The sequence below is a fragment of the Elephas maximus genome, chromosome 6, assembly GCF_024166365.1.
Source record: "Elephas maximus indicus isolate mEleMax1 chromosome 6, mEleMax1 primary haplotype, whole genome shotgun sequence".
Lineage (NCBI taxonomy): Eukaryota > Metazoa > Chordata > Mammalia > Proboscidea > Elephantidae > Elephas > Elephas maximus.
In genome coordinates, this window is record NC_064824.1 from 109,077,059 (window position 1) to 109,097,912 (window position 20,854).

General features: G+C 35.8%; 1 protein-coding gene across 1 annotated transcript in view; it reads left to right on the forward strand.

Annotated features, from left to right (window-relative positions):
* Window positions 1–10,495, forward strand: part of CPS1 (carbamoyl-phosphate synthase 1) — a 132,474-nt gene extending 121,979 nt beyond the window's left edge. Inside the window, exons 35-38 of the mRNA XM_049888995.1 lie at window positions 6,893–6,952; window positions 7,707–7,819; window positions 9,536–9,665; window positions 10,397–10,495. Coding sequence (XP_049744952.1) covers window positions 6,893–6,952; window positions 7,707–7,819; window positions 9,536–9,665; window positions 10,397–10,495 — 402 coding nt within the window. The remainder of the gene's footprint in view (window positions 1–6,892; window positions 6,953–7,706; window positions 7,820–9,535; window positions 9,666–10,396) is intronic.
* Window positions 10,496–20,854: the final 10,359 nt, after the last annotated feature.

The following is a 20,854-nucleotide window of genomic DNA, read 5'->3' on the forward strand; positions in this document are numbered from 1 at the left end:
CTCAGGATCCCATGTTTCCAGTAATCTGCTTGTTACCTCCATTGGATGTCTCAAACCCAGCATGTCCCAGGCTGAAGTCACATCTGTCTCCTCTTGACCTCTGTTCCTTCTTTTAATCCATTAATTCATTCCTTCAAATTTCAATTTCTACTAAATGCCAAGGATTCAAAATTGAAGAAGACATGGCATTATTTTAGAAATTTTCTCAGTCTGACATTCTACAAATAATTGAAAATTCCTGAAGGGCAGTGATTTAATGGGTATAAGAAAATTTTTAGCATATCCCACTGTATACAATAGAGGTTCTTGAAGTTTAATTAGTTCGTAAGTCTTCCAGGACAAAGCAGGATGAAATAATTATAAAATACTATCTTTATAAAATGAAAAAATATTATTAGCTTATTATTGCAAGTAGAATGTAAATCTCAGGGCAAAATGGTAGCCAGGGAAATTCTATTACTCCTTGGAATAATTATTTTAAGAGTGTAAAAATTTCTGTTTATAATTTTCCTGAAAAAGTACTAGATGCTTCCCAACTGGTCATCTACTTTCATTTGAGATTAGTACTTCTTGGGTCCTATAAAAACAATGGATGGTCTTATAGAACACCCTGTTGTGCTTTTAATAAGCTCAAACCCTGTGTGGTTACAGAAAAATCAATACAAATATAATTAAAACAGTACCAGGTATTCTCAAGCCAGTGGGTGATTATTATAGATACCTTCTCATTAGGGTGTCTTAATATCAGCAGATTAGACTCAGGAAACTGAATGGGTAGTGGCTTTGGAGAAGTTTCTGCAGACAGTAACTTGGAATTTTACTTCATAAAGGTGCCAGAAGGACAATGGTGAACAGTTAGAGCAGAGGCTAACAAGATGACTTGCAATTGTGAAGCTTAATGGCAGTTTAGAGACAAATCACACCATATGAGAGGCTCATCATGTTATAAATGGGTTTTAACAATTATTAAGTCCCAAGTATGAGAGCATTTGCCCAACTTCAGTTATGGCTTAAAGTTTAATGTGAGACCTGGGGGCATTCAGAGGAGACCATGCCCTTAGTCCTTATCTTCACAACTAATCATAATAGTGCTAACATTTTCAAATACCAGTTTAAGAAGGCAGTGATGTATAAAATTGTGCCTTGTTTGGTTCCATGCTTCAGGGGAATGTGAAGCAAAAATTAATTTGATCCCTATGAAGTATTTGTGTGATTTTGGCACCAGTGAACAGAATATTGCTCGGTAGGAAGAAAAAGTGTGGTATGTTCTTAGACTCTAAAGAGCAATGTGGTTCTGCCCATTGAAATTCTGCCTATCGATGCATTCTTTTTACAGAAATCAATGTTCCAGCCGCTCCATGAGTTATTACAAAGAACCTCCTCCCTGTGTATGAGTATACAATGTTAGAGATTTAAAAAATATATTTTTTAATTACAAAATAAAGTATATTTACAGGAAATATTTTATAAAAATGGTACTTAACGTAAGTCTATGTTAATATGTGATGGCAGTGGGTTTTTAGTGGTTACGTTAAATGTAAATAAAATATTTTAATTTTGGCAAAATTGATTAGCAGGACTCTCAACCTTCTAAAAGAAGTATCGAATCATTTTTTAGACCTACTTTATATGGGAGCCCTGGTGGCGAAGTGGGTAAGAGCTCAGGCTGCTAGCCAAAAGGTCGGCAGTTTGAATCCACCAATCGCTCCTTAGAAACCCCATGGAGCAGTCCTACTCTGTCCCATAGGGTCGCTATGAGTCAGAATGGACTCAACGGCACACAACAACAACAACTTTATATGGAAGTTAATGTGTAGTCTCTTCATTACTTTATAGAGAACTTTCATTCACAGTGACTAAAAAATGCTTAGGCTTATAAATAAAACTGGCAAATAGAACAGAATATACTAACTACAGAACTAATAGCTTCAAAACTTGCTGGACATCTTCTTGGTTAGAATGGGACCAAGTCTAATCTCAACTTTTTACCCAAGCTTCATAGCAATTGTAGAAAAAGTATCCAGCATCCCACATTTCAGGATACATCGTATTTTTTTTTATCATTTTATTTCACATAATTCCACTTGGTCAGAAGAATTCATAGAAACTCATTTGAATATAAGAAGTCGGAACTGAAATGGACATAAAATTTTACTGTCTATATACCTATAGGGGTTGGGGCCACTAAATACCATGAAGAGCATCTAATTGAGGGTGAACTGTATAATGAAGTTCTAAGAGAAAAAAATCTACAATTGCATTTAGACTTCTTAAAACATTCATTCATTTAGTAGGATGCTGTGTAGACTTCAGGAGCCCTAGTGGCACAGTGGTTAAGCACTCAGCTGCTAACCAAAAGGTCGGTGGTTGGAACTTACCAGCTCCGAGAGAGAAATATGTGACAGTCTGCTTCCAGAAAGACATAGCCTCGAAACTGTATGGAGGCAGTTCTACTCTGTCCTATAGGGTCACTAAGAGTTGGAATTGACTTGACAGCAATGGGTTTGGGTTTTGGGATGTAGTTTTCACTCAGTGAAGAACATTGAAAGCCAGCACTGCTATAGTTAATTTGCTCTATTAGTTCTTCCTGTATTATTCCTTATCTGTTAAGTACTTTTTTTTTTTTTGTTAAGTAGGGCTTAGAAAAAATAAGCAAGATTTAGATTTTGCAAAAGGATCCTTGTCAAGCTAACTATTACATGCACTGTGTTTCTACCAAGAGGCTTTCCATATACCAGGGCATAGATCCTAATATAAGAAGCGTAATGCAGGTTTATATGGAAACAAAATCATCTTTGATTTTTCTGCAATATTTCCAGCCACCTTTCATCCCATCAGGACTTATTTTAGTTGCTGTGAGTAGGCAATCTGCCTTGTTTTGAAGTTTTCTGGAACACCTTCTAACAATAAACGATTTACTCCAAAGTAGATCAAGAGCTCTCACTTTTTTTTCCCTCTGATTGGGCTATTCAGTGATGCTCGTGGAGTGGTGAGCACCATCTGATATCTGCACGTCAGCAATTGCTCAGAAACACAAAAGCAAAGCATTTTATTTGAAAAAGACAACTCCAAATGACATGAATAACCTTTTATCTTCAATACCGAATCGTTAGGAATGACCACAGAGTTGTCAATCCAGACATTCCAGAAGAGTCCACATGCATCACACAGTCATAACTTGGCTTTCTTTCCTGCAGCCAGAAGTTGTATTAATATGAAAATGATAACTGGAGAAAATATATATATTTTCCTTTCTGAAGGGACTTTCTTCCTTATAAACATTTCCTAGAAAATAAATCAGCTTGTACTTTTCACCTTTTGTAACGTATGATTTCTTACGCAGGTATTTTCAATCAGCTTTTGAATCTTCAGCTACTCAGATGCAAGCTGACAGCTGTAATTTCTTTTTATAGAGAGGCTGTTTTATATGTCATAAGTGTTCAATACATGTTTGATAGAAGTTTATAATCTGGCTATCTGGCTATGAAAGCCAACACCACAGACCAGAAGGCATAGTGGTGCCTTGGCTGGGAACTGCCAATACTGTCATGTCAGATATTTATCTTTTCCACTTGGGGGACAGCACTGAAACAGCTCCATAATGAGGTTCTGACTGGTGTCCGCAGGTCTCAGAGGACTTGCTGACTTATTTTACTTTAAAATGGTAAAGAAAAAGAGTTCCCTCAACATTTTTCATTGTGACTTTGTTGTTGTTGTTGTTAAGTGCCATCAAGTTGGTTCTAATTCACAGTGACCCTATATGTACAACAGAACAAAATACTGTCTGGCCCGGCACCATCCTCACAATCATTGCTGTGTTTGAGCACATTGTTGCAGCCAGTGTGTCAACCCATCTCTTTGAGGATCTTCCTCTTTTTCGCTGACCCTCTACTTCACCAAGTATGATTTCCTTCTCCAGGGACTGGTCCCTCCTGATAACATGTCCAAAGTACGTGAGACGATGTCTCACCATCCTTGCTTCTAAGAAATATTCTGGCTGTACTTCTTCCAAGACAGATTTGTTCATTCTTCTGGCATTCTATGGTATATTCAATATTCTTCAACACCATAATTCAAAGGCATCAATTCCTTTTCAGTCTTCCTTATTCATTGTCCAGCTTTCACATGTGTATGAGGCATTGTGATTTTGGCCAAGGTTAAAGCATCTAAACCTCAAATTACAAAATGAGTGAAGGATGATCCTTCTATCTTCTCTTCCCTCCTATTCTTAAACTTGAGTGCCTATCAGAATCAACTGGAAGGTTTATTAAAAGACAGATTCCTGAGCCCCACTCCCATACTTTCTGCTTCAGCAGACTGGGTGTGGGGCCCCCAAATTTTTATGTTTAACAAGTTTCCAGGTGATGCTGACACTGCTGTTGGTCCAGGGACCACCCTCTGAGAACCACTATACTTGTAAAATGCTATTATTTTAGAAACCTGGTTAAAAGTTATCTTACCAATGGTCATATACAATCAGTGAATTTTTGCTAGAGGAAAGTTGAAGAGATTAAGAATAGTTAGTTCAGTATATAATTAATGTATCAATTAATAAGTGTTTATAGAATACCTTTTATGTTGAGAATTCTACTGTGGTGCTTACTTAAATCTGGTCTGCGTTTACCAGTAGGTCTCAATGTATTATTTCATATAAAAGGGATTTTAACAAAATTCTATAGTTTATTTTGAACATGTCAGGTATATTTGCTAGATTTCCAGGTACTTTAAAACATGAAGAGAGCCTATTATGCCATCTAATTCAGCTCTTTGCTTTCCAAGCAAAATCAACCTTGACCAAATGATTGTCCTCTTTGTCTGCCTGGCCTATTCTTAAAGAAACTGCCAAATACCTCATTACATTGTCCTAATGTCACTAAAGTTACTCTCTGAGTTTTGTTTTGTTTTTTATGACTAGCCATGAGTTTCTTGCATCCGAGTTCACTTTTTTCCTGTTTGGAGCTAAATGGAAATGGAAAGCTACTATCCTGGGCATGGTTGCAATTCATGTACTAGAAGACTGCCATGAATAACCCCTAAGCCTTCCTTAGCTGAGACTCATCCAGTTGCATTTATCTTTTCTATTTGCCAATAGTTTCCTCTCATAAAACTGCAGTACTGGGATTGAGAGGGTCAGAATCTGAAAGAATTTTATATTTGAACCTAGTCTTTGAGGTCTTTTCCTAGGATTTAGACCTGTTCTCCGAAAGGTTCTGCAAGTAAATATTAGGGGGTTTTATGGGCTGAACATGATCACAATTGTGCAAAGATCTTGATATGTTTTGTTATCACAATTCTTAGTTTCTGACTCTGAAAGATATTATCCACGATTTTTTTCCCACTCTCACTAATACGGTTTCTAAATAGAAAGATTAAAAAACATTTACCAAAATAACAAATTATGCCACCTATTTGCAAATTTTTTACCAAGAAAAATAGCAAAAATGTTCCCATTTAAAGAAGAATGTATATATTTTTAACTGTGTATGACTTTCTTTCTTTTAGGTCAGGTATCCAAACATGTTAATTAGGTCAAGGTCAGGAGTTTCACCTTTGGGTGGGTCAGTTAGTTTTGTTTTCTTTCTGTCCTGACCACTGTCTTACAAATACTGGCTCTTGATCACAGGAGGTATATTCAGAACTGGGGAACCCAAATGGCAATGGGCAGGAGTTCAGGGCAGGCAGGACCTGCCAACCAGATGGGTCCAGTTGACGCCCTAGGAAGGTCACAGCAATGGGCTACAAGAAAATATCTGAACAGCGAGATGGAACATGAAGGGAGCCTGGCCAGAAGTAAAATGCATACATATGAGCAGGAAAGTGGTTTGTGTTGTGTGACAGTTGGTAGAGGAACCCAGGCTTAGAAACTAGGGTTCAGGGCAGGAATGTAGACTCTGGGAGACTGAAATACAATTGTTTTAATTATAGTAATAGTAAATATTTATTGAGAACAATTAATGGGCCAGTAGCTGTGCTAAGTTATTGTACTAATACTTAAATAGTGCTTACTTATAAATTAGCTCATTGAATGCTCACAATGCTATGATGTAGCATTAACAGATGAGGCAACTATCATAGAAAAAAAAAACTTTTTTAGAGAGAGGTTAAATAAGTTGTGCAAGGTCAAATAGTTTAATAAGTTTTGGATCCCCAAGAAGTAGATACTACAATTATCTTCATCCCTGTTTTAAAAATTAAGAAAACTGAGGTTCAAAGGCATTAAATTTTCTAAGCACACAAAACAAGTGAGATTTAAAGCCAGAATTGGAAATGTAACTTAGTGACTTCAGAAAGTGTTCCCGTAACTATAACACTTCATTATCTTAGAGTAGATGGAAAATTGAGTTCCAAATATTAACTTATCATAGGGACTTGCGTATGACCTGCTAGACTTAGTTATTGAAGGGCAGTACAAAGTTAGAACCAAGCAATTAAAGCAGGTTGAACAGCTAGCAAAGCTGACTTGGTGTTGAGCTCCTAACCAGGTGTTTTTAAATTCTCCACTATTAGGAAAAGGAAATGTGCAAAACCTGGGTGGGTCTGCACTTGTAGACAGAGACTATTGTTAGTTGCTTTTGAGACAATTATGACTCACGGCAACCCCATGTATCAGACAAAGTGTACTAAATAGGGAGTGAAGGAATTTAGGGGCAGGGTGAAGAGTAAGACAATATAATTACAGGTCACGGTAATATGGGTGGAATATCATCTATATTGGAAAATAACTAAGAACTCATACTCCCTATAGGAAGGTAAAACTTGTCATTGAATATAAAGCAACCAACAACACATGGCGTTGCCTTTTTTAATGGTCTGAGGGAACACCTTATTGTTTATTATGACTAAATAAAGAGCATGCATATCTAGAAAGTAAATTTTGTTAAATTATTTTCAGCAATCATTCCGTGCAAAATTCCTTGGTGTGGCTGAACAATTACATAACGAAGGTTTCAAGGTATGTTATATGTTTTTTTTCCCAAGTTGTTTTCTCTCAACATTGAAATCTGTCCAAAAAAAAGAAAAACAAAACAAATGAACAAACAAAAAAGCCCTGAATATTGAAGAAACTTAGGGAAAGAAATAGCTCTAAATGTGTCGTTTCACCTGAAAGGTATAACCAACTTAGTAGGTTCAAAACTTAAATGGAATAAAGTAATTAGAAAGACTGGTTTTAAGTTTTAACAAAAATTGCCACAAACTCAATAGAAGTTGCCTACTAAAAACTTAGAAAGTTTATTCAAGCAGAATTGTGACAAGGTTCCAGTGCATTTCCATATATTTTTCCTTTTTTCTTTTCCTGTTTCCATATGAGGTCATAGTTTCCAGCTGGTACGGTGACAGGCAAAACTTCTTTGCAATGAATCTCTCCACACAAAGCTTGGTTCAGTCAAACAAAATTATGTATTCCTAAGGCTGAGGGTAGGCCTGTGGCCAGGGGTCTTTGCTGACCTGATAACAGTGAATTCTCAACCATAAATAATTTAACATTTTTCTACTCTACAAAAGCAGTTACAATCAAGGTGCTCAGATTTTTCCTCACTGCAAATATTTTGAAAATATTGAAAGTGCCTATGTCTCTGGATTCTGAGTCCAAATCTCTACTCATGCCACCCTATTACTTCTTGTATTTACCAGTTTCCTCCTCTTGTTTCAATGGTGACTCCTTTGCTCCATGAAAAACTAACCAGTTTTTTCCATTTTAAACACAGCTCTTCGCCACAGAAGCCACGTCAGACTGGCTCAATGCCAACAATGTTCCTGCCACCCCGGTGGCTTGGCCATCTCAGGAAGGACAGAACCCCAGCCTGTCTTCCATCAGAAAGTAAGAACTGGATTGATTGTTTTCTGAGATAACAAAATAGGCAGTGGATTAACTCTGGGAACTAGTATATGATACGAATAGTTCACCTTAGCCCAAGTCTAATTTTTTAAGTCCCTTAAAATGAATACATTTTTGTGGATTCAAGTAAAGTTTCACTCTTGTGCACCTTGCCATCACTATAGAACACACCATGCCCAGGTGTACATGGTGATACATAACATCTTTCAAAATACTTCCTTGATGGATGCCAGGATCTTAGTGAGGGTGTGAGAATGTAATGTAGTACTTCATATCTCATGTTAAACATATTGTGTATGTTTATCAAGTATAAGATTTATCAGCTGCATTTCACTGAGGCTGTGCATCAGTGAGTCAAGTCATTGAGCACATGGTGGACTATAGTGGCACTTTGATAATTGTATTCGTTGGATTTCCTAATTTTCCATTTCTAAATCATATTTGTTATTATGCCTTATACAAAAAATTAAAAAACAAACCCACTGCCATTAAACTGGTTCCTATTCATAGCAACCCATTGGGCTTCCAAGGCTGTAAGTCTCTGTGGAAGGAGATTGCCACATCTTTCTCCCGCAGAGCCGCTGGTGGTTTCAAACCACTGACCTTGTGGTTAGCAGTTGATTTCTTTAACCACTTAACCACCAGGGCTCCTTTTTATACCTTAAACCAAAAAAAGCAAACCCATTGCCATCAAGTTGGACTCATAGCAACCCTTATAGGACAGAAGTAGAACCACCCAATAGGGTTTCCAAGGAGTAGCTGTTGGATTTGAACAGCTGACCTTTTGGTTAGCAGCCCAGCTCTTAACTACTATGCCACCAGGGCATTTTTGTAACTAGGAGAGAATCCTCAGTTGCTCCAGTATATTACAGTCTACTGAATGGCTAATGAGTCAATTCCAACTCATAGCGTCCCTATGGGACAGAGTAGAACTACCCCATAGGGTTTCCGAGGAGCAGCTGGTGGATTCAAACTGCCGACCTTTTGGTTAGCAACCAAGCTCTTAATCACTGTGCCACCAGGGCTCCATATTCTATGCGTATACTATTTTTTTTAGGGCTCTTAAGAAGTCAATATATAAATCATTATCAAATTAATAAAAGAATGGCATTGTGTTCAGACCTCAGCAGGCTCCCAAGGATGATATAAGTCCCTTGCTTAGGTCTTTGCAAACCAGTAATGAGCACAACATCATGATCTTTGACATGTAAATGTCTCCTAATATGTGTAGCAGCCCAGCAAAAGAAATGGTTTAATTCAAAATTAGGTGACTTTGATTTTCATACCACCTGCTAAGAAGCTGGCAATGAAGTAAAGTTAATGTAGGGCAGTAGGCGTGGGAGTGGAATGGCCTTCAATCCTGGAGGGGTCATCTCCTTGTGAAATAAGTAAATACCTATCAAATTACCAATTCTTTCCATGGATAGATAGCACTTTAAAGAGAAAACAAAGGTTTTCATTCTATTAGTCAGACTTTCCCCAGAATGCTTTTAAGAACACAATTAAAAAAAAATTATAATCCCCAAATGAGTGTAATTTGAAAGTCTAGTTAGGAATAGAGGAGAGCGGGTGGCAGCCAACTCGGTATGGGCTTGATTTGAATGACTAAGAAGGTGACTTATGTTAGTATTTTTTACACTAATTATAAAATATACACAATCAACTGCAAGTTTTTATTTATTTTGTTTATCCTTCCAGGTTGATTAGAGATGGGAGCATTGACCTAGTGATTAACCTCCCCAATAATAATACGAAGTTTGTCCATGATAATTATGTGATTCGGAGGACAGCTGTTGACAGTGGAATTGCTCTCCTCACTAATTTCCAGGTATGTGCATTTTTTTTCCCCCCAGATACAGGCTCCATGGGTCTTTTATGTCTCTGCCTTTCTTAAGAGTGCTTTTTAATAAATGCAAACCTCTCTTTCACCTCCTCTTAGCATTCTGAATAGAGAGGAATTTTTAAATAGACTCCAAATAATGATGCTGACATGGTAGGCTATAGCCCAAAATGGAACAGTTGATGATCAAGCAATGGAGATCACCAAAAAGCCACATCGATAGCCATGGCTATCTCATTACCCATACAGATACTCTTGAAATAAAAAAGTGATGGCATGGCACAGAATGGAGATACGAACTTCTATCCCATTGTTTCTAAATGAAAGCCACCATATGAAAGCAACAGGTTAATGATAATTGAAAATCCAGATGCCATACAAGCAACTTGTCCAATTCACGGAAAATGATTGCATGGAGTACGTTCAGTTTCACTTGGACATAGCCCACTGTATTTATCACAGGCAGAACTCCTCTTTGATAATCATTAACTTTCTGCCCATCATAATTTTTTTCCCCCAATCAGTTTTAATTCCCACTGGGGGATGGCGGTATGGAAAAATAAGCTTATTCATGGTGAGTTCTGAGATACAGGATTTTTAAGTTAAAATTTCTGTTCTTTTCATTCTGGGAATAGAAACCCTGACTTTTCATTCTTGTTTCATAAACAGTCACTTTTATGTCATGTGGGTTACTAAGGTCCTTACCATTACATTTTCAGGTGACCAAACTTTTTGCTGAAGCTGTGCAGAAATCTTGCAACGTGGACTCCAAGAGTCTTTTCCACTACAGGCAGTACGGTGCTGGGAAGGCGGCCTAGAGAAGCATCACTACCAGCTCTGTCTTAAATCAGCCTAAGCCATGTTTTATCTAAAGGAAGAGATTCCCAACTTTGTTTCCCAGAAACGAATATCATTACCAAACTTTATTTTAGTTATTCTGTTATGCCTTAATATTCTGTATCTTTCACAATTAAATTCTTGTCAGTCACTCTTTCAAGACCTCACTCAAAGAGGCCTTCCTAAGTAACTTGTTTTTCATTAGAATTCCTCCATGTACTAATGTCTTGTTTTTGGTAGACTTTTCAGCTTACCTACATGCCTTTTGCAGCTAACATTTTATGGTGCTGATTACTGATGATCAATGTGGAAAAAGCTGTTCTATCTTCTAAACTCTGTATATACTTTACAAACACTGCTGTCATTGGTCTTAAATAGCATCTGCCACACTCAGGACACTTTAACAGGACTGAACATTATAAACATTTATTAAAATGAAATATAGATTTAAATTACAACCCCCTCCATCATGATGTTTCTGTATTGCTTCTTTTTGGCAATCATTCTCACCTGTCAGGTACATCCAAGTATATCATTATCCCTTCCCAAGGTACTAAATTTGAGAAGTGTGACAGAAGTCCTTAAAGTATTGATTTCTTCAAAGGACTGGTTTGCAAGCTTTTTTTTTTTTTGAGTATAACAACAGATGGCAGACATTCAGCTACTGAGGTGTTTTAGTTCATGTTGTTCATTGATCCTTCATTCTCAACCTGGGCTAAGTGAAATCTTCAGATTTTTGCCATCTCAATTTTCCCCCAACTTTAGAATAACTTGGAAGTTATGTTTACTCCCTTCACATATTATAGATTTTGTTTATCTACTGAGTCCTGCAACACACAATGAATGCCATATGCTTTAAACTCAAGGTTCCCATTTTGTCTACTTGTATCCCATTCCTTCTTTATACATGGCAGCCTTCGTTGCTTTTAAACATTTTGTGTCATTACAAGTGCTTTAATTGTGAACTTTTCAATAAAATACTGTTATGAGACAATACAGTTGTATTGTTGCATTTTTTTTTTTTTTTTTTACCTTGGTATACATAAATCTATTAACTTCTATGATAAAGCAGGGTTTGGGGCAAGGATCATCTCATATAAGATATGTGAAGATTAATTTTAAAAATAATAAAACTTTGACTGTTACATTTCTTATCTTTTTTTTTTGTTCCTCCTTGTTCATAAGTCCCAGTATAAAATTTATTGTGTGGTTATGTGGATATATACCACCTTTGACCTGGATTCTTTTGAAGTACATAGCTACAATCACACATTGACTAAAGATTGCCACAAACTTAAAATTTTAAACAAATATCTTGTATAACACAGAGCAAAGTAATTGAACCCAATCAGAGGCTGACCCATATGGCCTGATGAAGATAATACCATTGGTCACGGTGATGCCATATCCTGGAAATATCTACTAAAATGTATCTTTGTGAAGATCATAATATCATAAAGATTTTAGTCCAGTCAAGTGATTACCACTTAGTATATATCTACACAAAAGTCTTTCAAATGCATTTCCTCCTTCTTTCCCGATTATTACCAATGTGGTTGAGACCTTTATTAGTTCTTCCATGCTGTATTATAATAGCATCCACCCTGTTAACACATTCATTTACCTGCAAATATCTAATGAGTTGCTACAATGTTTGGAGGTAGATATACCATGATTACTTCTATTCTTATGAGTCTAGTCTCTTTCTGCTACTATGCTACTTAACACCACCACCACCTGTGCCACCACAGTCACCACCATCATTAGATTACAGAGTGCTTACTATTCCTCAGGCAGTTCTAAGTAGTTTACATGAATTAATCCATTTAATCCTCAAACATCCCTGTTAGTATATACCGTAACCTCCAAATACCATTGCAATCAATGAGTGAAGGTAATGTGGCAGGAGGAAGAAATCCTGTAATATACTCAAGTTCACACAACATGTAGGCTCATTTTTTATAGCTGATATTCTAATAAAAGCAATGTAAAAAAATATTTCTCATAGTGGAGAAAATATTTTACTTGCCTAAAGATATTAACCCCACGTGTTTCTCAGTTTGTCATCCTGGTGGCTTGCATGTTGCTGTGATCTGGAAGCTATGTCGCTGTTATTTCAAATACCAGCAGGGTCATCTATGGTGGACAGGTTTCAGCTGAGCTTCCAGAATAACACAGACAAGAAAGAAGGACCTGGAGGTCTATTTCTGAAAAATTAGTAAAAACTTAAAAAAAATTGCAGCAGAACATTGATATAGTGCCAGAAAATGAGCCCCTGAAGTTGGAAGACACTCAAAATATGACTGGGGAAGAGCTGCCCCTCAAAGTAGAGTTGACCTTAATGATGTAGATGGAATGAAGCTTTCTAGATCTTAATTTGCTGATGTGGCATGACTCAGAATGAGAAAAAACAGCGGCCAACATCCATTAATAATTGGAACATGAGTTGTACGAAGTTTGAGTCTGGGGAAATTGGAAGTTGTCAAAAATGAAATGGAATACATAAACATCGAAGTCCTAGGTATTAGTGAGCTGAAATGGACTGGTATTAACCATTTTGAATTGGGCAATCACATGGTCTACTATGCCAGAAATGACAAATTGAAGAGGAATGGCATTGCATTCATTGTCAAAAAGAACATTTCAAGATCTATCCTGAAGTAAATACTGTCAGTGACAGGATAAAATCCATAAGCCTACAAGGAAGACCAGTTAATACAACCATTATTCAAATTTATGTACCAACCACTAAGGCCAAAGATGAAGAAATTGAAGATTTTTACCAAGTTCTGCAGTCTAAAATTGATCAAACACGTAATCAAGATGCACTAATAATTACTGGTGATTGAAATGTGAAAGTCGGAAACAAAGAAGAAGGATTAGTAGTTGGAAAATATGGCCTTGGTGATTGAAATGATGCCAGAGATCACATTATAGAATTTTGCAGGAAAAATAACTTCTTTGTTGCAGATGCCTTTTTTTTTAAAAAAAAAAAAAATGGAGACCATGCATGTGGATCTCACCAGATGGAATACACAGGAATCAAACCAACTACACCTGTGGAAAGAGATGATGGAAAAGCTCAATATCAGTCAGAACAAGGCCAGGGGCCAATTGTGAACAGACCGTCAATTGCTCTTACGTAAGTTTAAGTTGAAACTGAGAAAATTAGAACAAGTTCACAGAGCCAAGGTATGAACCGGAGTATATCTCCCCTGAATTTAGAAACCATCTCAAGAATAGATTTGATGCATTGAGCACTAATGACCGAGAACCAGACAAGTTGTTGAATGACATCAAAGACATCACACATGGAGAAAGCAAAAGGTCAATAAAAAGATAGGAAAGAAAGAAAAGACCAAAATGGTTGTCAGAAGAGACTCTGAAACTTGCTTTTGAACTTAGAGTAGCTAAAGCAAAAGGAAAAAATGATGAAGTAAAAGAGCTGAACGGAATATTTCAAAGGGTGGCTATAGAAGACAAAGTAAAGTATTATAATGAATCGTGCAAAGACCTGGAGTTAGAAAACCAAAAGGGAAGACAAGCTCAGCATTTCTCAAACTGAAAGAAATGAAGAGCAAATTCAAGCCTCAAATTGCAATACTGAAGAATCCTACAGGGAAAATATTAAATGATGCAGGAAACATCAAAAGAAGACGAAAGGAATACACAGAGTCACTGTACCAAAAACAATTAGTCGACATTTAACCATTTCAGAAGGCAGCATACGATCAAGAACCAATGGTACTGAAGAAATCCAAGCTGCACTGAAGGCATTGGTGAGAAACAAGTCTCCAGGAATTGACAGAATACCAACTGAGATGTTTCAACAAACATGCTGCACTGGAAGTCCTCACTCATCTTTGCCAAGAAATTTGGAAGACAGCTACCTGGCCAACTGACTAGAAGAGATCCGTATTTGTACCCATTCCAAAGAAAGGTGATCCAACAGAATATGGAAATTATCAAACAATGTCATTAATATCACACTCAAGCAAAATTTTCTGAAGATCATTCAAAAGGAGTTGAAGCTGTACATCAAAAGACAAGGGCCAGAAATTCAAACTGGATTCAGAAGAGGATCTAGAATGACGGGTATCATCGCTGATGTCAGATGGATTTTGGCTGAAAGCAGAGAATACCAGAAAGATGTTTACCTGTGTTTTGTTGACTATGCAAAGGCAATCAACTGTGTGGATCATAAAAAATTATGGATAACATTGCTAAGGATGGGAATTCCAGAACACTTAATTGTGCTCATGAAGATCCTGTACGTAGATCAAGAGGCAGTTATTTGAACAGAACAAGGGAATACTGCATGGTTTAAAATCAGGAAAGGTGTGTATCAGGATTGTATCTTTTCAGCATGCTTATTCAATGTGTATGCTGAGCAAACAATCTGAGAAGCTGGATTATATGAAGAAGTAAACGTCGTCAGGACTGGAGGAAGACTCATTAACAATCTGTGACATGCAGATGACACAACCTTGCTAGCTGAAAGTGAAGAGGACTTGACGCACTTAGTGATGAAATCAAAGACTACAGCCTTCAGTATGAATTACACCTCAAAATAAAACAAAAATCCTTACAACTGAATCAATAAGCAACATCATGACAAATGGAGGAAATCCTGAAGTTGTCATGGATTCCATTTTACTTGGATCCAAAATCAACGCCCATGGAAACCCATCCCAAAAAACCACAAACCCATTGCCATTGAGTCAAGTCCGACTCATAGTGACCCTATGAGACCAAGTAGAACTGCCCCCATAGGGTTTAAAAGGAGAGGCTGGTGGATTCTTACTGCAGACCTTTTGGTTAGCAGCCAGTCTTTTAACCATGTACCACCAGGGCTGCCCATGGAAACAGCAGTCAAGAAATCATATGACACATTGCACTGGACAAATCTGTTGCAAAAGACCACTTTAAGGTATTAAAAAGCAAATATTTCACTTTAAGGATTATGGTATGCTTGATCTGAGCCACGGTGTTTTCTATTGCCTCATATGCATCCAAAAGCTGGAGAGTGCATAAGGAAGACTGAAGAAGAATTGATGCCCCTGAATTATGGTGTTGGTGAAGAATATTGCATATATCATGGAATGCCAGGAGAACGAATACATCTTTCTTGGAAGAAGTACCGCCAGAATGCTCCTTAGAAGCAAGGGTGGTGAGACTTTGTCTCAGATACTTTGGACGTGTTATCAGGAGGGACCAGTCCCTGGAGAAGGACATCATGCTTGGTAAAGTGGAGGGTCAGAGAAAAAGAGGAAGACCCTCAAAGAGATGGATTGACACAGTGGCTGCAACACTGGGCTCAAGTATAGTAGTGATTGCGAGGATGGTGCAGGACCAGGCAGTATTTCTGTAGTACACAGTGTTGCTATGAGTCGGAATGGACAGGAAGACACCTAATAATAACGACAACAGAAATCAGGGAAGGGCTTTCCTGAGGAGGCAGACTTTTGTTGTTGTAGTTCCCCAGGTAGACTAGGGGGTAAGGGCATTCATTTGAGGAGACTACAAGTTACTCGGTATGACTGGGTGGGTTGGTATGACTGGAATTCAGATATGTGTGGAGAGAAAGGAATAGGGGGAGAAGATACGCCTGGACTCTTAGTTGCATATTTAAACTAGATGGAAGTTTTTCAACATTTTTTTTGGAAACAGTTTCAGACTTACAAAAATTTGAAAAAATTAAAACAGTAAAAAAATAAAAACAGTATAAACCAAAAAAACCAAACCCAGTGCCGTTGAGTCGATTCTGACTCATAGCGACCCTATAGGACAGAGTAGAATTGCCCCACAGAGTTTCCAAGGAGCACCTGGCAGATTCAAACTGCCGACCCTTTGGTTAGCAACCGTAGCACTTAACCACTATGCCACCAGGGCATAGCATTTACCTAAATTAATCTATTTTTAATATTTATCCCCATTTTATTTATTATTGCCCTGTCTCTATCTGTCTCTCTGTCTGTCTGTCTATCAAAACATGTATTCACACACACAAAAAGTAAACTGACCAAAAGGAGCAGGCTGTTAGTGGCTAATTTAAAAATGTCATTCATAGTTTAAAATAAACATAATTGGTTGTGGAAACTACTAAAAATTTAGAGGGATAATTGTTCAATTTTTGCATTGTGAGAATTTAATAAAGACTTCAAAATTTTATACTAATTTGAATAGGCTATTTGCAAAATACAGTCCAAGGAGATAAGTGATGATAATTAATCAAGTAACATCGTTTCTAAATAAATCTTTTGTTTTTATTGGTGAAATAAAATATCTCTGGGAAGCCAAAAGACAAGATACACTCTCTTTGTGGTGCTGAAATTGAATTTCATTAATTTCTGTGATTATCTTTTTGCTTTTTAATGTTAAAAACTTTAAAAAGACTTAAACACAAAGGATGCATGTTTAGAGGAAGGAACTGCAAGAAAATGAAAAAAAAGATGTGTGTTCAGAATTGACAGAATTTTATCCTTTTGGAACATTTTTATCCTTTTATATAAACAGGTTAACACTTCTTAAAATATCTGCATCTGCTAGACACCACAAGGGCAGACAACCCTGTAGATGTCTGTAGACCTGGATAGAAAATCGAAGTAGCCTCTTCCACACTGAGAATTTAATAGCAGGCAAGAAGGGCCAGCTTTACCAGGTGGGGAGAGAAGAATCTCAGCCATGCTGAAAAATGAAGAGGAATAAAGACTGATCCATTTACAGATTTAGGATTTTATGGGTTTGGAAAGGTAAGCAGAATATTTTAACTGTACCTCTGTCAAATTTTCCTCTTAAACAGCATTCCTACTGGAAACTTTTAAAACACAGCTACAACATTCATTTATCTCAACAGCTGCAGGTACTTGAACCTCAGCTTCTATGGTGTCCACATCCCCTTAAACAATGAAAGTGGAAATTATCAGAGAAACAAGCCATGGCTGAATACAGTTAAGTGCTCTGTAATTACACACCAATGTTACCATTTGGCTGCTGGTGCGGGCCCCCTACAGACACAGGTGCCATAAATGCTCACACACCCCCAATCAAACCCACAAAGACCTTTCATTACGTATTATTTGAGACACCCTTAGCTTGAAAAGGACTAGCTAAACTATTTCTCCCCTTCCTTTCTCTTACTGTTTCTTTTCCTTTTGTTCTTATATCTAAAATTGCTATTTTTCCTACTGAATTTTACTGTGCCATTTCATGAGAGGCTGCTGCAGTCACTGAGTGTGAAGGTAACGTGGCAGGAGGAAGAGCGTCTATCCTCCTTCTGAGTGGCTCCCCAGGGCTCTATGAAAAATTGGTAGTAATTGTCCCCACTTCTTCTCTTGCGCATAATGTAGGGTGCAAGGGTTCCAGAAAGTTTAAGTACCTACAGCTGTTGGGATCAAAGCAGTGATTAAAAAAACTCAGCAAGTCAAAATTAGTATCATTTGTGCATGCTTCTTGTTGCTTTAAGATAATTTTTAAGTCTTTAAAACACATATTTTTTAAAGGACTCATATTGACAAAGAAAACGATTGACTATTGACCAAAAGGAAAAGTGGAATTATCTGGTAGCAGGAAAGGTCCACTTTCTCTCTCTTGGAACTACTAGTCTAGGTAATTACTTCTTGAAGGTGTTCCCTAGAAGAAACACACAAACCTCAGAGAGGAGCTTTTGTTATTAAAGGAAGCAGTACCAGCAGTCTCGTGAAAAATTCAAAGACGCTTGTGTCCCCAACTGACAATATCCCACCCAAATCTTAGTACATAATGAAGACAGACCAGATATTATAAACCTGCAGAGAGGATAGGATCAAACACACTTGAAACATTGCTATTAAAGTGAGAAATAACTTGAAAAATATACTTTATTATATTAATAAAGGACAATTTCTAATATCCAGTGCCCAGGTGACAATGCTTTCTTTTCTGAAATTGAAAGGCATTCAGTATTTTCTGTAGTAGTCTTTCTTCTACCTGCCTATGCAAGACCCTGGAGGTTGAAATATGGCAGGGTTTTGAGGTCTTTAGCATAGCAGAAATATCCTGCTAAGGGTTTTCCTTAGCTCTTTGCAAATTTCTGCATGGAATACTGCAGTTGTAATTTATATGAAATAATTTAATTAGACTGTAACATTTATTTTAATATCTCTATTCAAGAGAATTTACATAAGGATCTTTTGTTTTTAATGTTTTCTAATTAAATTGAGGACATAATGTCATTATCATTCACCAGGCTCGATGCACTTTCTTTCCCACTCATAATTAAAATATATTGGGATCTGGAGGGGAAAAAAATGACGTTGCAGTTAAAATGTGAGTGAGTAGGAGTTTGGAGAGTTTTAAAACCATGAGGCATACCTATCTGATGTAAATTAGGCCCACATTTTATTCACCATGTCAGAATAAGATAAAGCAATACTGTACTGAATTGACTTTTCCAACATTAGGGAAGCAAGCCTCCAGAGCAAAAATCCACCTATTAGTAAATCTGTATTACCTGATAGACTCATTTGCTTCCGAAGTGACTCACTAACTCTAGTGCATGTTTCTACTGAAATCTGTGGCTCTGTAAGGCCCTAAGGCCCTAAAAAAAAAAAAAAAAAAGCCCTAGAGACTTCTTAATTCAAACAGATGGTGCTTTGTGGACTGCACATCTGGGAGTAGTCCCTGGTTTACCTTCTTTGAATTGGCTTTATTAGTCGCTATGGAAGACTGATTTTATATTGATATTCTCAGAATTATGTGAGCTACAAAGCCTCTTCATTTACTGTACTCATTGTAATCACTTCTGTTGATATGAGGGGATTGGTCCTAATCAATGATGGTTTTCTCTGATCCATTAAGGTGAGTTCACTATAAATAATTCAACATCATTTCAGCTTCCCTTCTCTTCAACCTGAATCCTAGAGGTGAAAACCAATTGTGAGTCTCAGGTACTTACCTACGTGTATGGAAAAGTAGGGACATATCTGTTTTATTGACAGTTGTATTCTCAGAACCGAAATTATAGTAGGTGTTCAAAACAATTGAATCCATGAAAGTTTAATCCTAAACGATTGTGGTGAGAAAATCTTTATCAGAGTGATTGTGTTCTCTCCCTTCTTAGTTACAGGTTTTGATCTCCTCTCTTGGTCACAAGTACCTCGAAGCAGAATTCATACTGGACCTCCATTATCAACTTCTTTATCTATTCAGGAGGCTGGGGCAGGTCGTATGTCTTTATAAAGAAGATACCAATAAACATTCTTTTCCAAATCTTCAAACAATTTTCTTTTCAAGGCTATTCTAGATCAACATATGTTACCTCCGATCTTAGTTATTGCTCTAGTAATGTAATAAATGATTATGTATGTCTGTATACCTGTGGTATACCTGTGGTATCAATTAAATACAGGCCTTAAAAATTTCTGCTTTATCCATGAATTTATTCCTTCTTTCTCCACTGTAGTCTGTTCAAGGTCACTTACCATTCTTTTTTTAATTCCCTGTTGTGCAGTATTGGACAAATAATATTTATGCAAATAAATCTATCATTTTTAGAAAGAATATAGACAATTTAATTTAGAAGTATATAGTTACATACACATATATCTATTTTTTTTCTATATATTGCTTTTCTTTAGTCTTTTTGTATTCTAAATTTTATCAATTTCAAAACATTTATTGAGTACCAACTTTAAATAAAATAGAATAGTTTCGGAGTTATGAAGCTTACACACTATAATATAATATAATATAATATAATATAATATAATATAATATAATATAATATAATATAATATAATATAATATAATATAATATAATATAATATAATATAATATAATATAATATAATATAATATATTATAATATAATATAATATAATATAATATAATATAATATAATATATTATAATATAATATAATATATTATAATATAATATAATATAATATAATATATTATAATATAATATAATATAATATAATATATTATAATATAATATAATATAATATAATATAATATAATATAATATAATATAATATAATATAATATATTATAATATAATATAATATATTATAATATAATATAATATAATATAATATATTATAATATAATATAATATAATATAATATATTATAATATAATATAATATAATATATTATAATATAATATAATATAATATAATATAATATAATATAATATAATATAATATAATATAATATAATATAATATAATATAATATAATATAATATAATATAATATATTATAATATAATATAATATAATATAATATATTATAATATAATATATTATAATATAATATAATATAATATAATATAATATAATATAATATAATATAATATAATA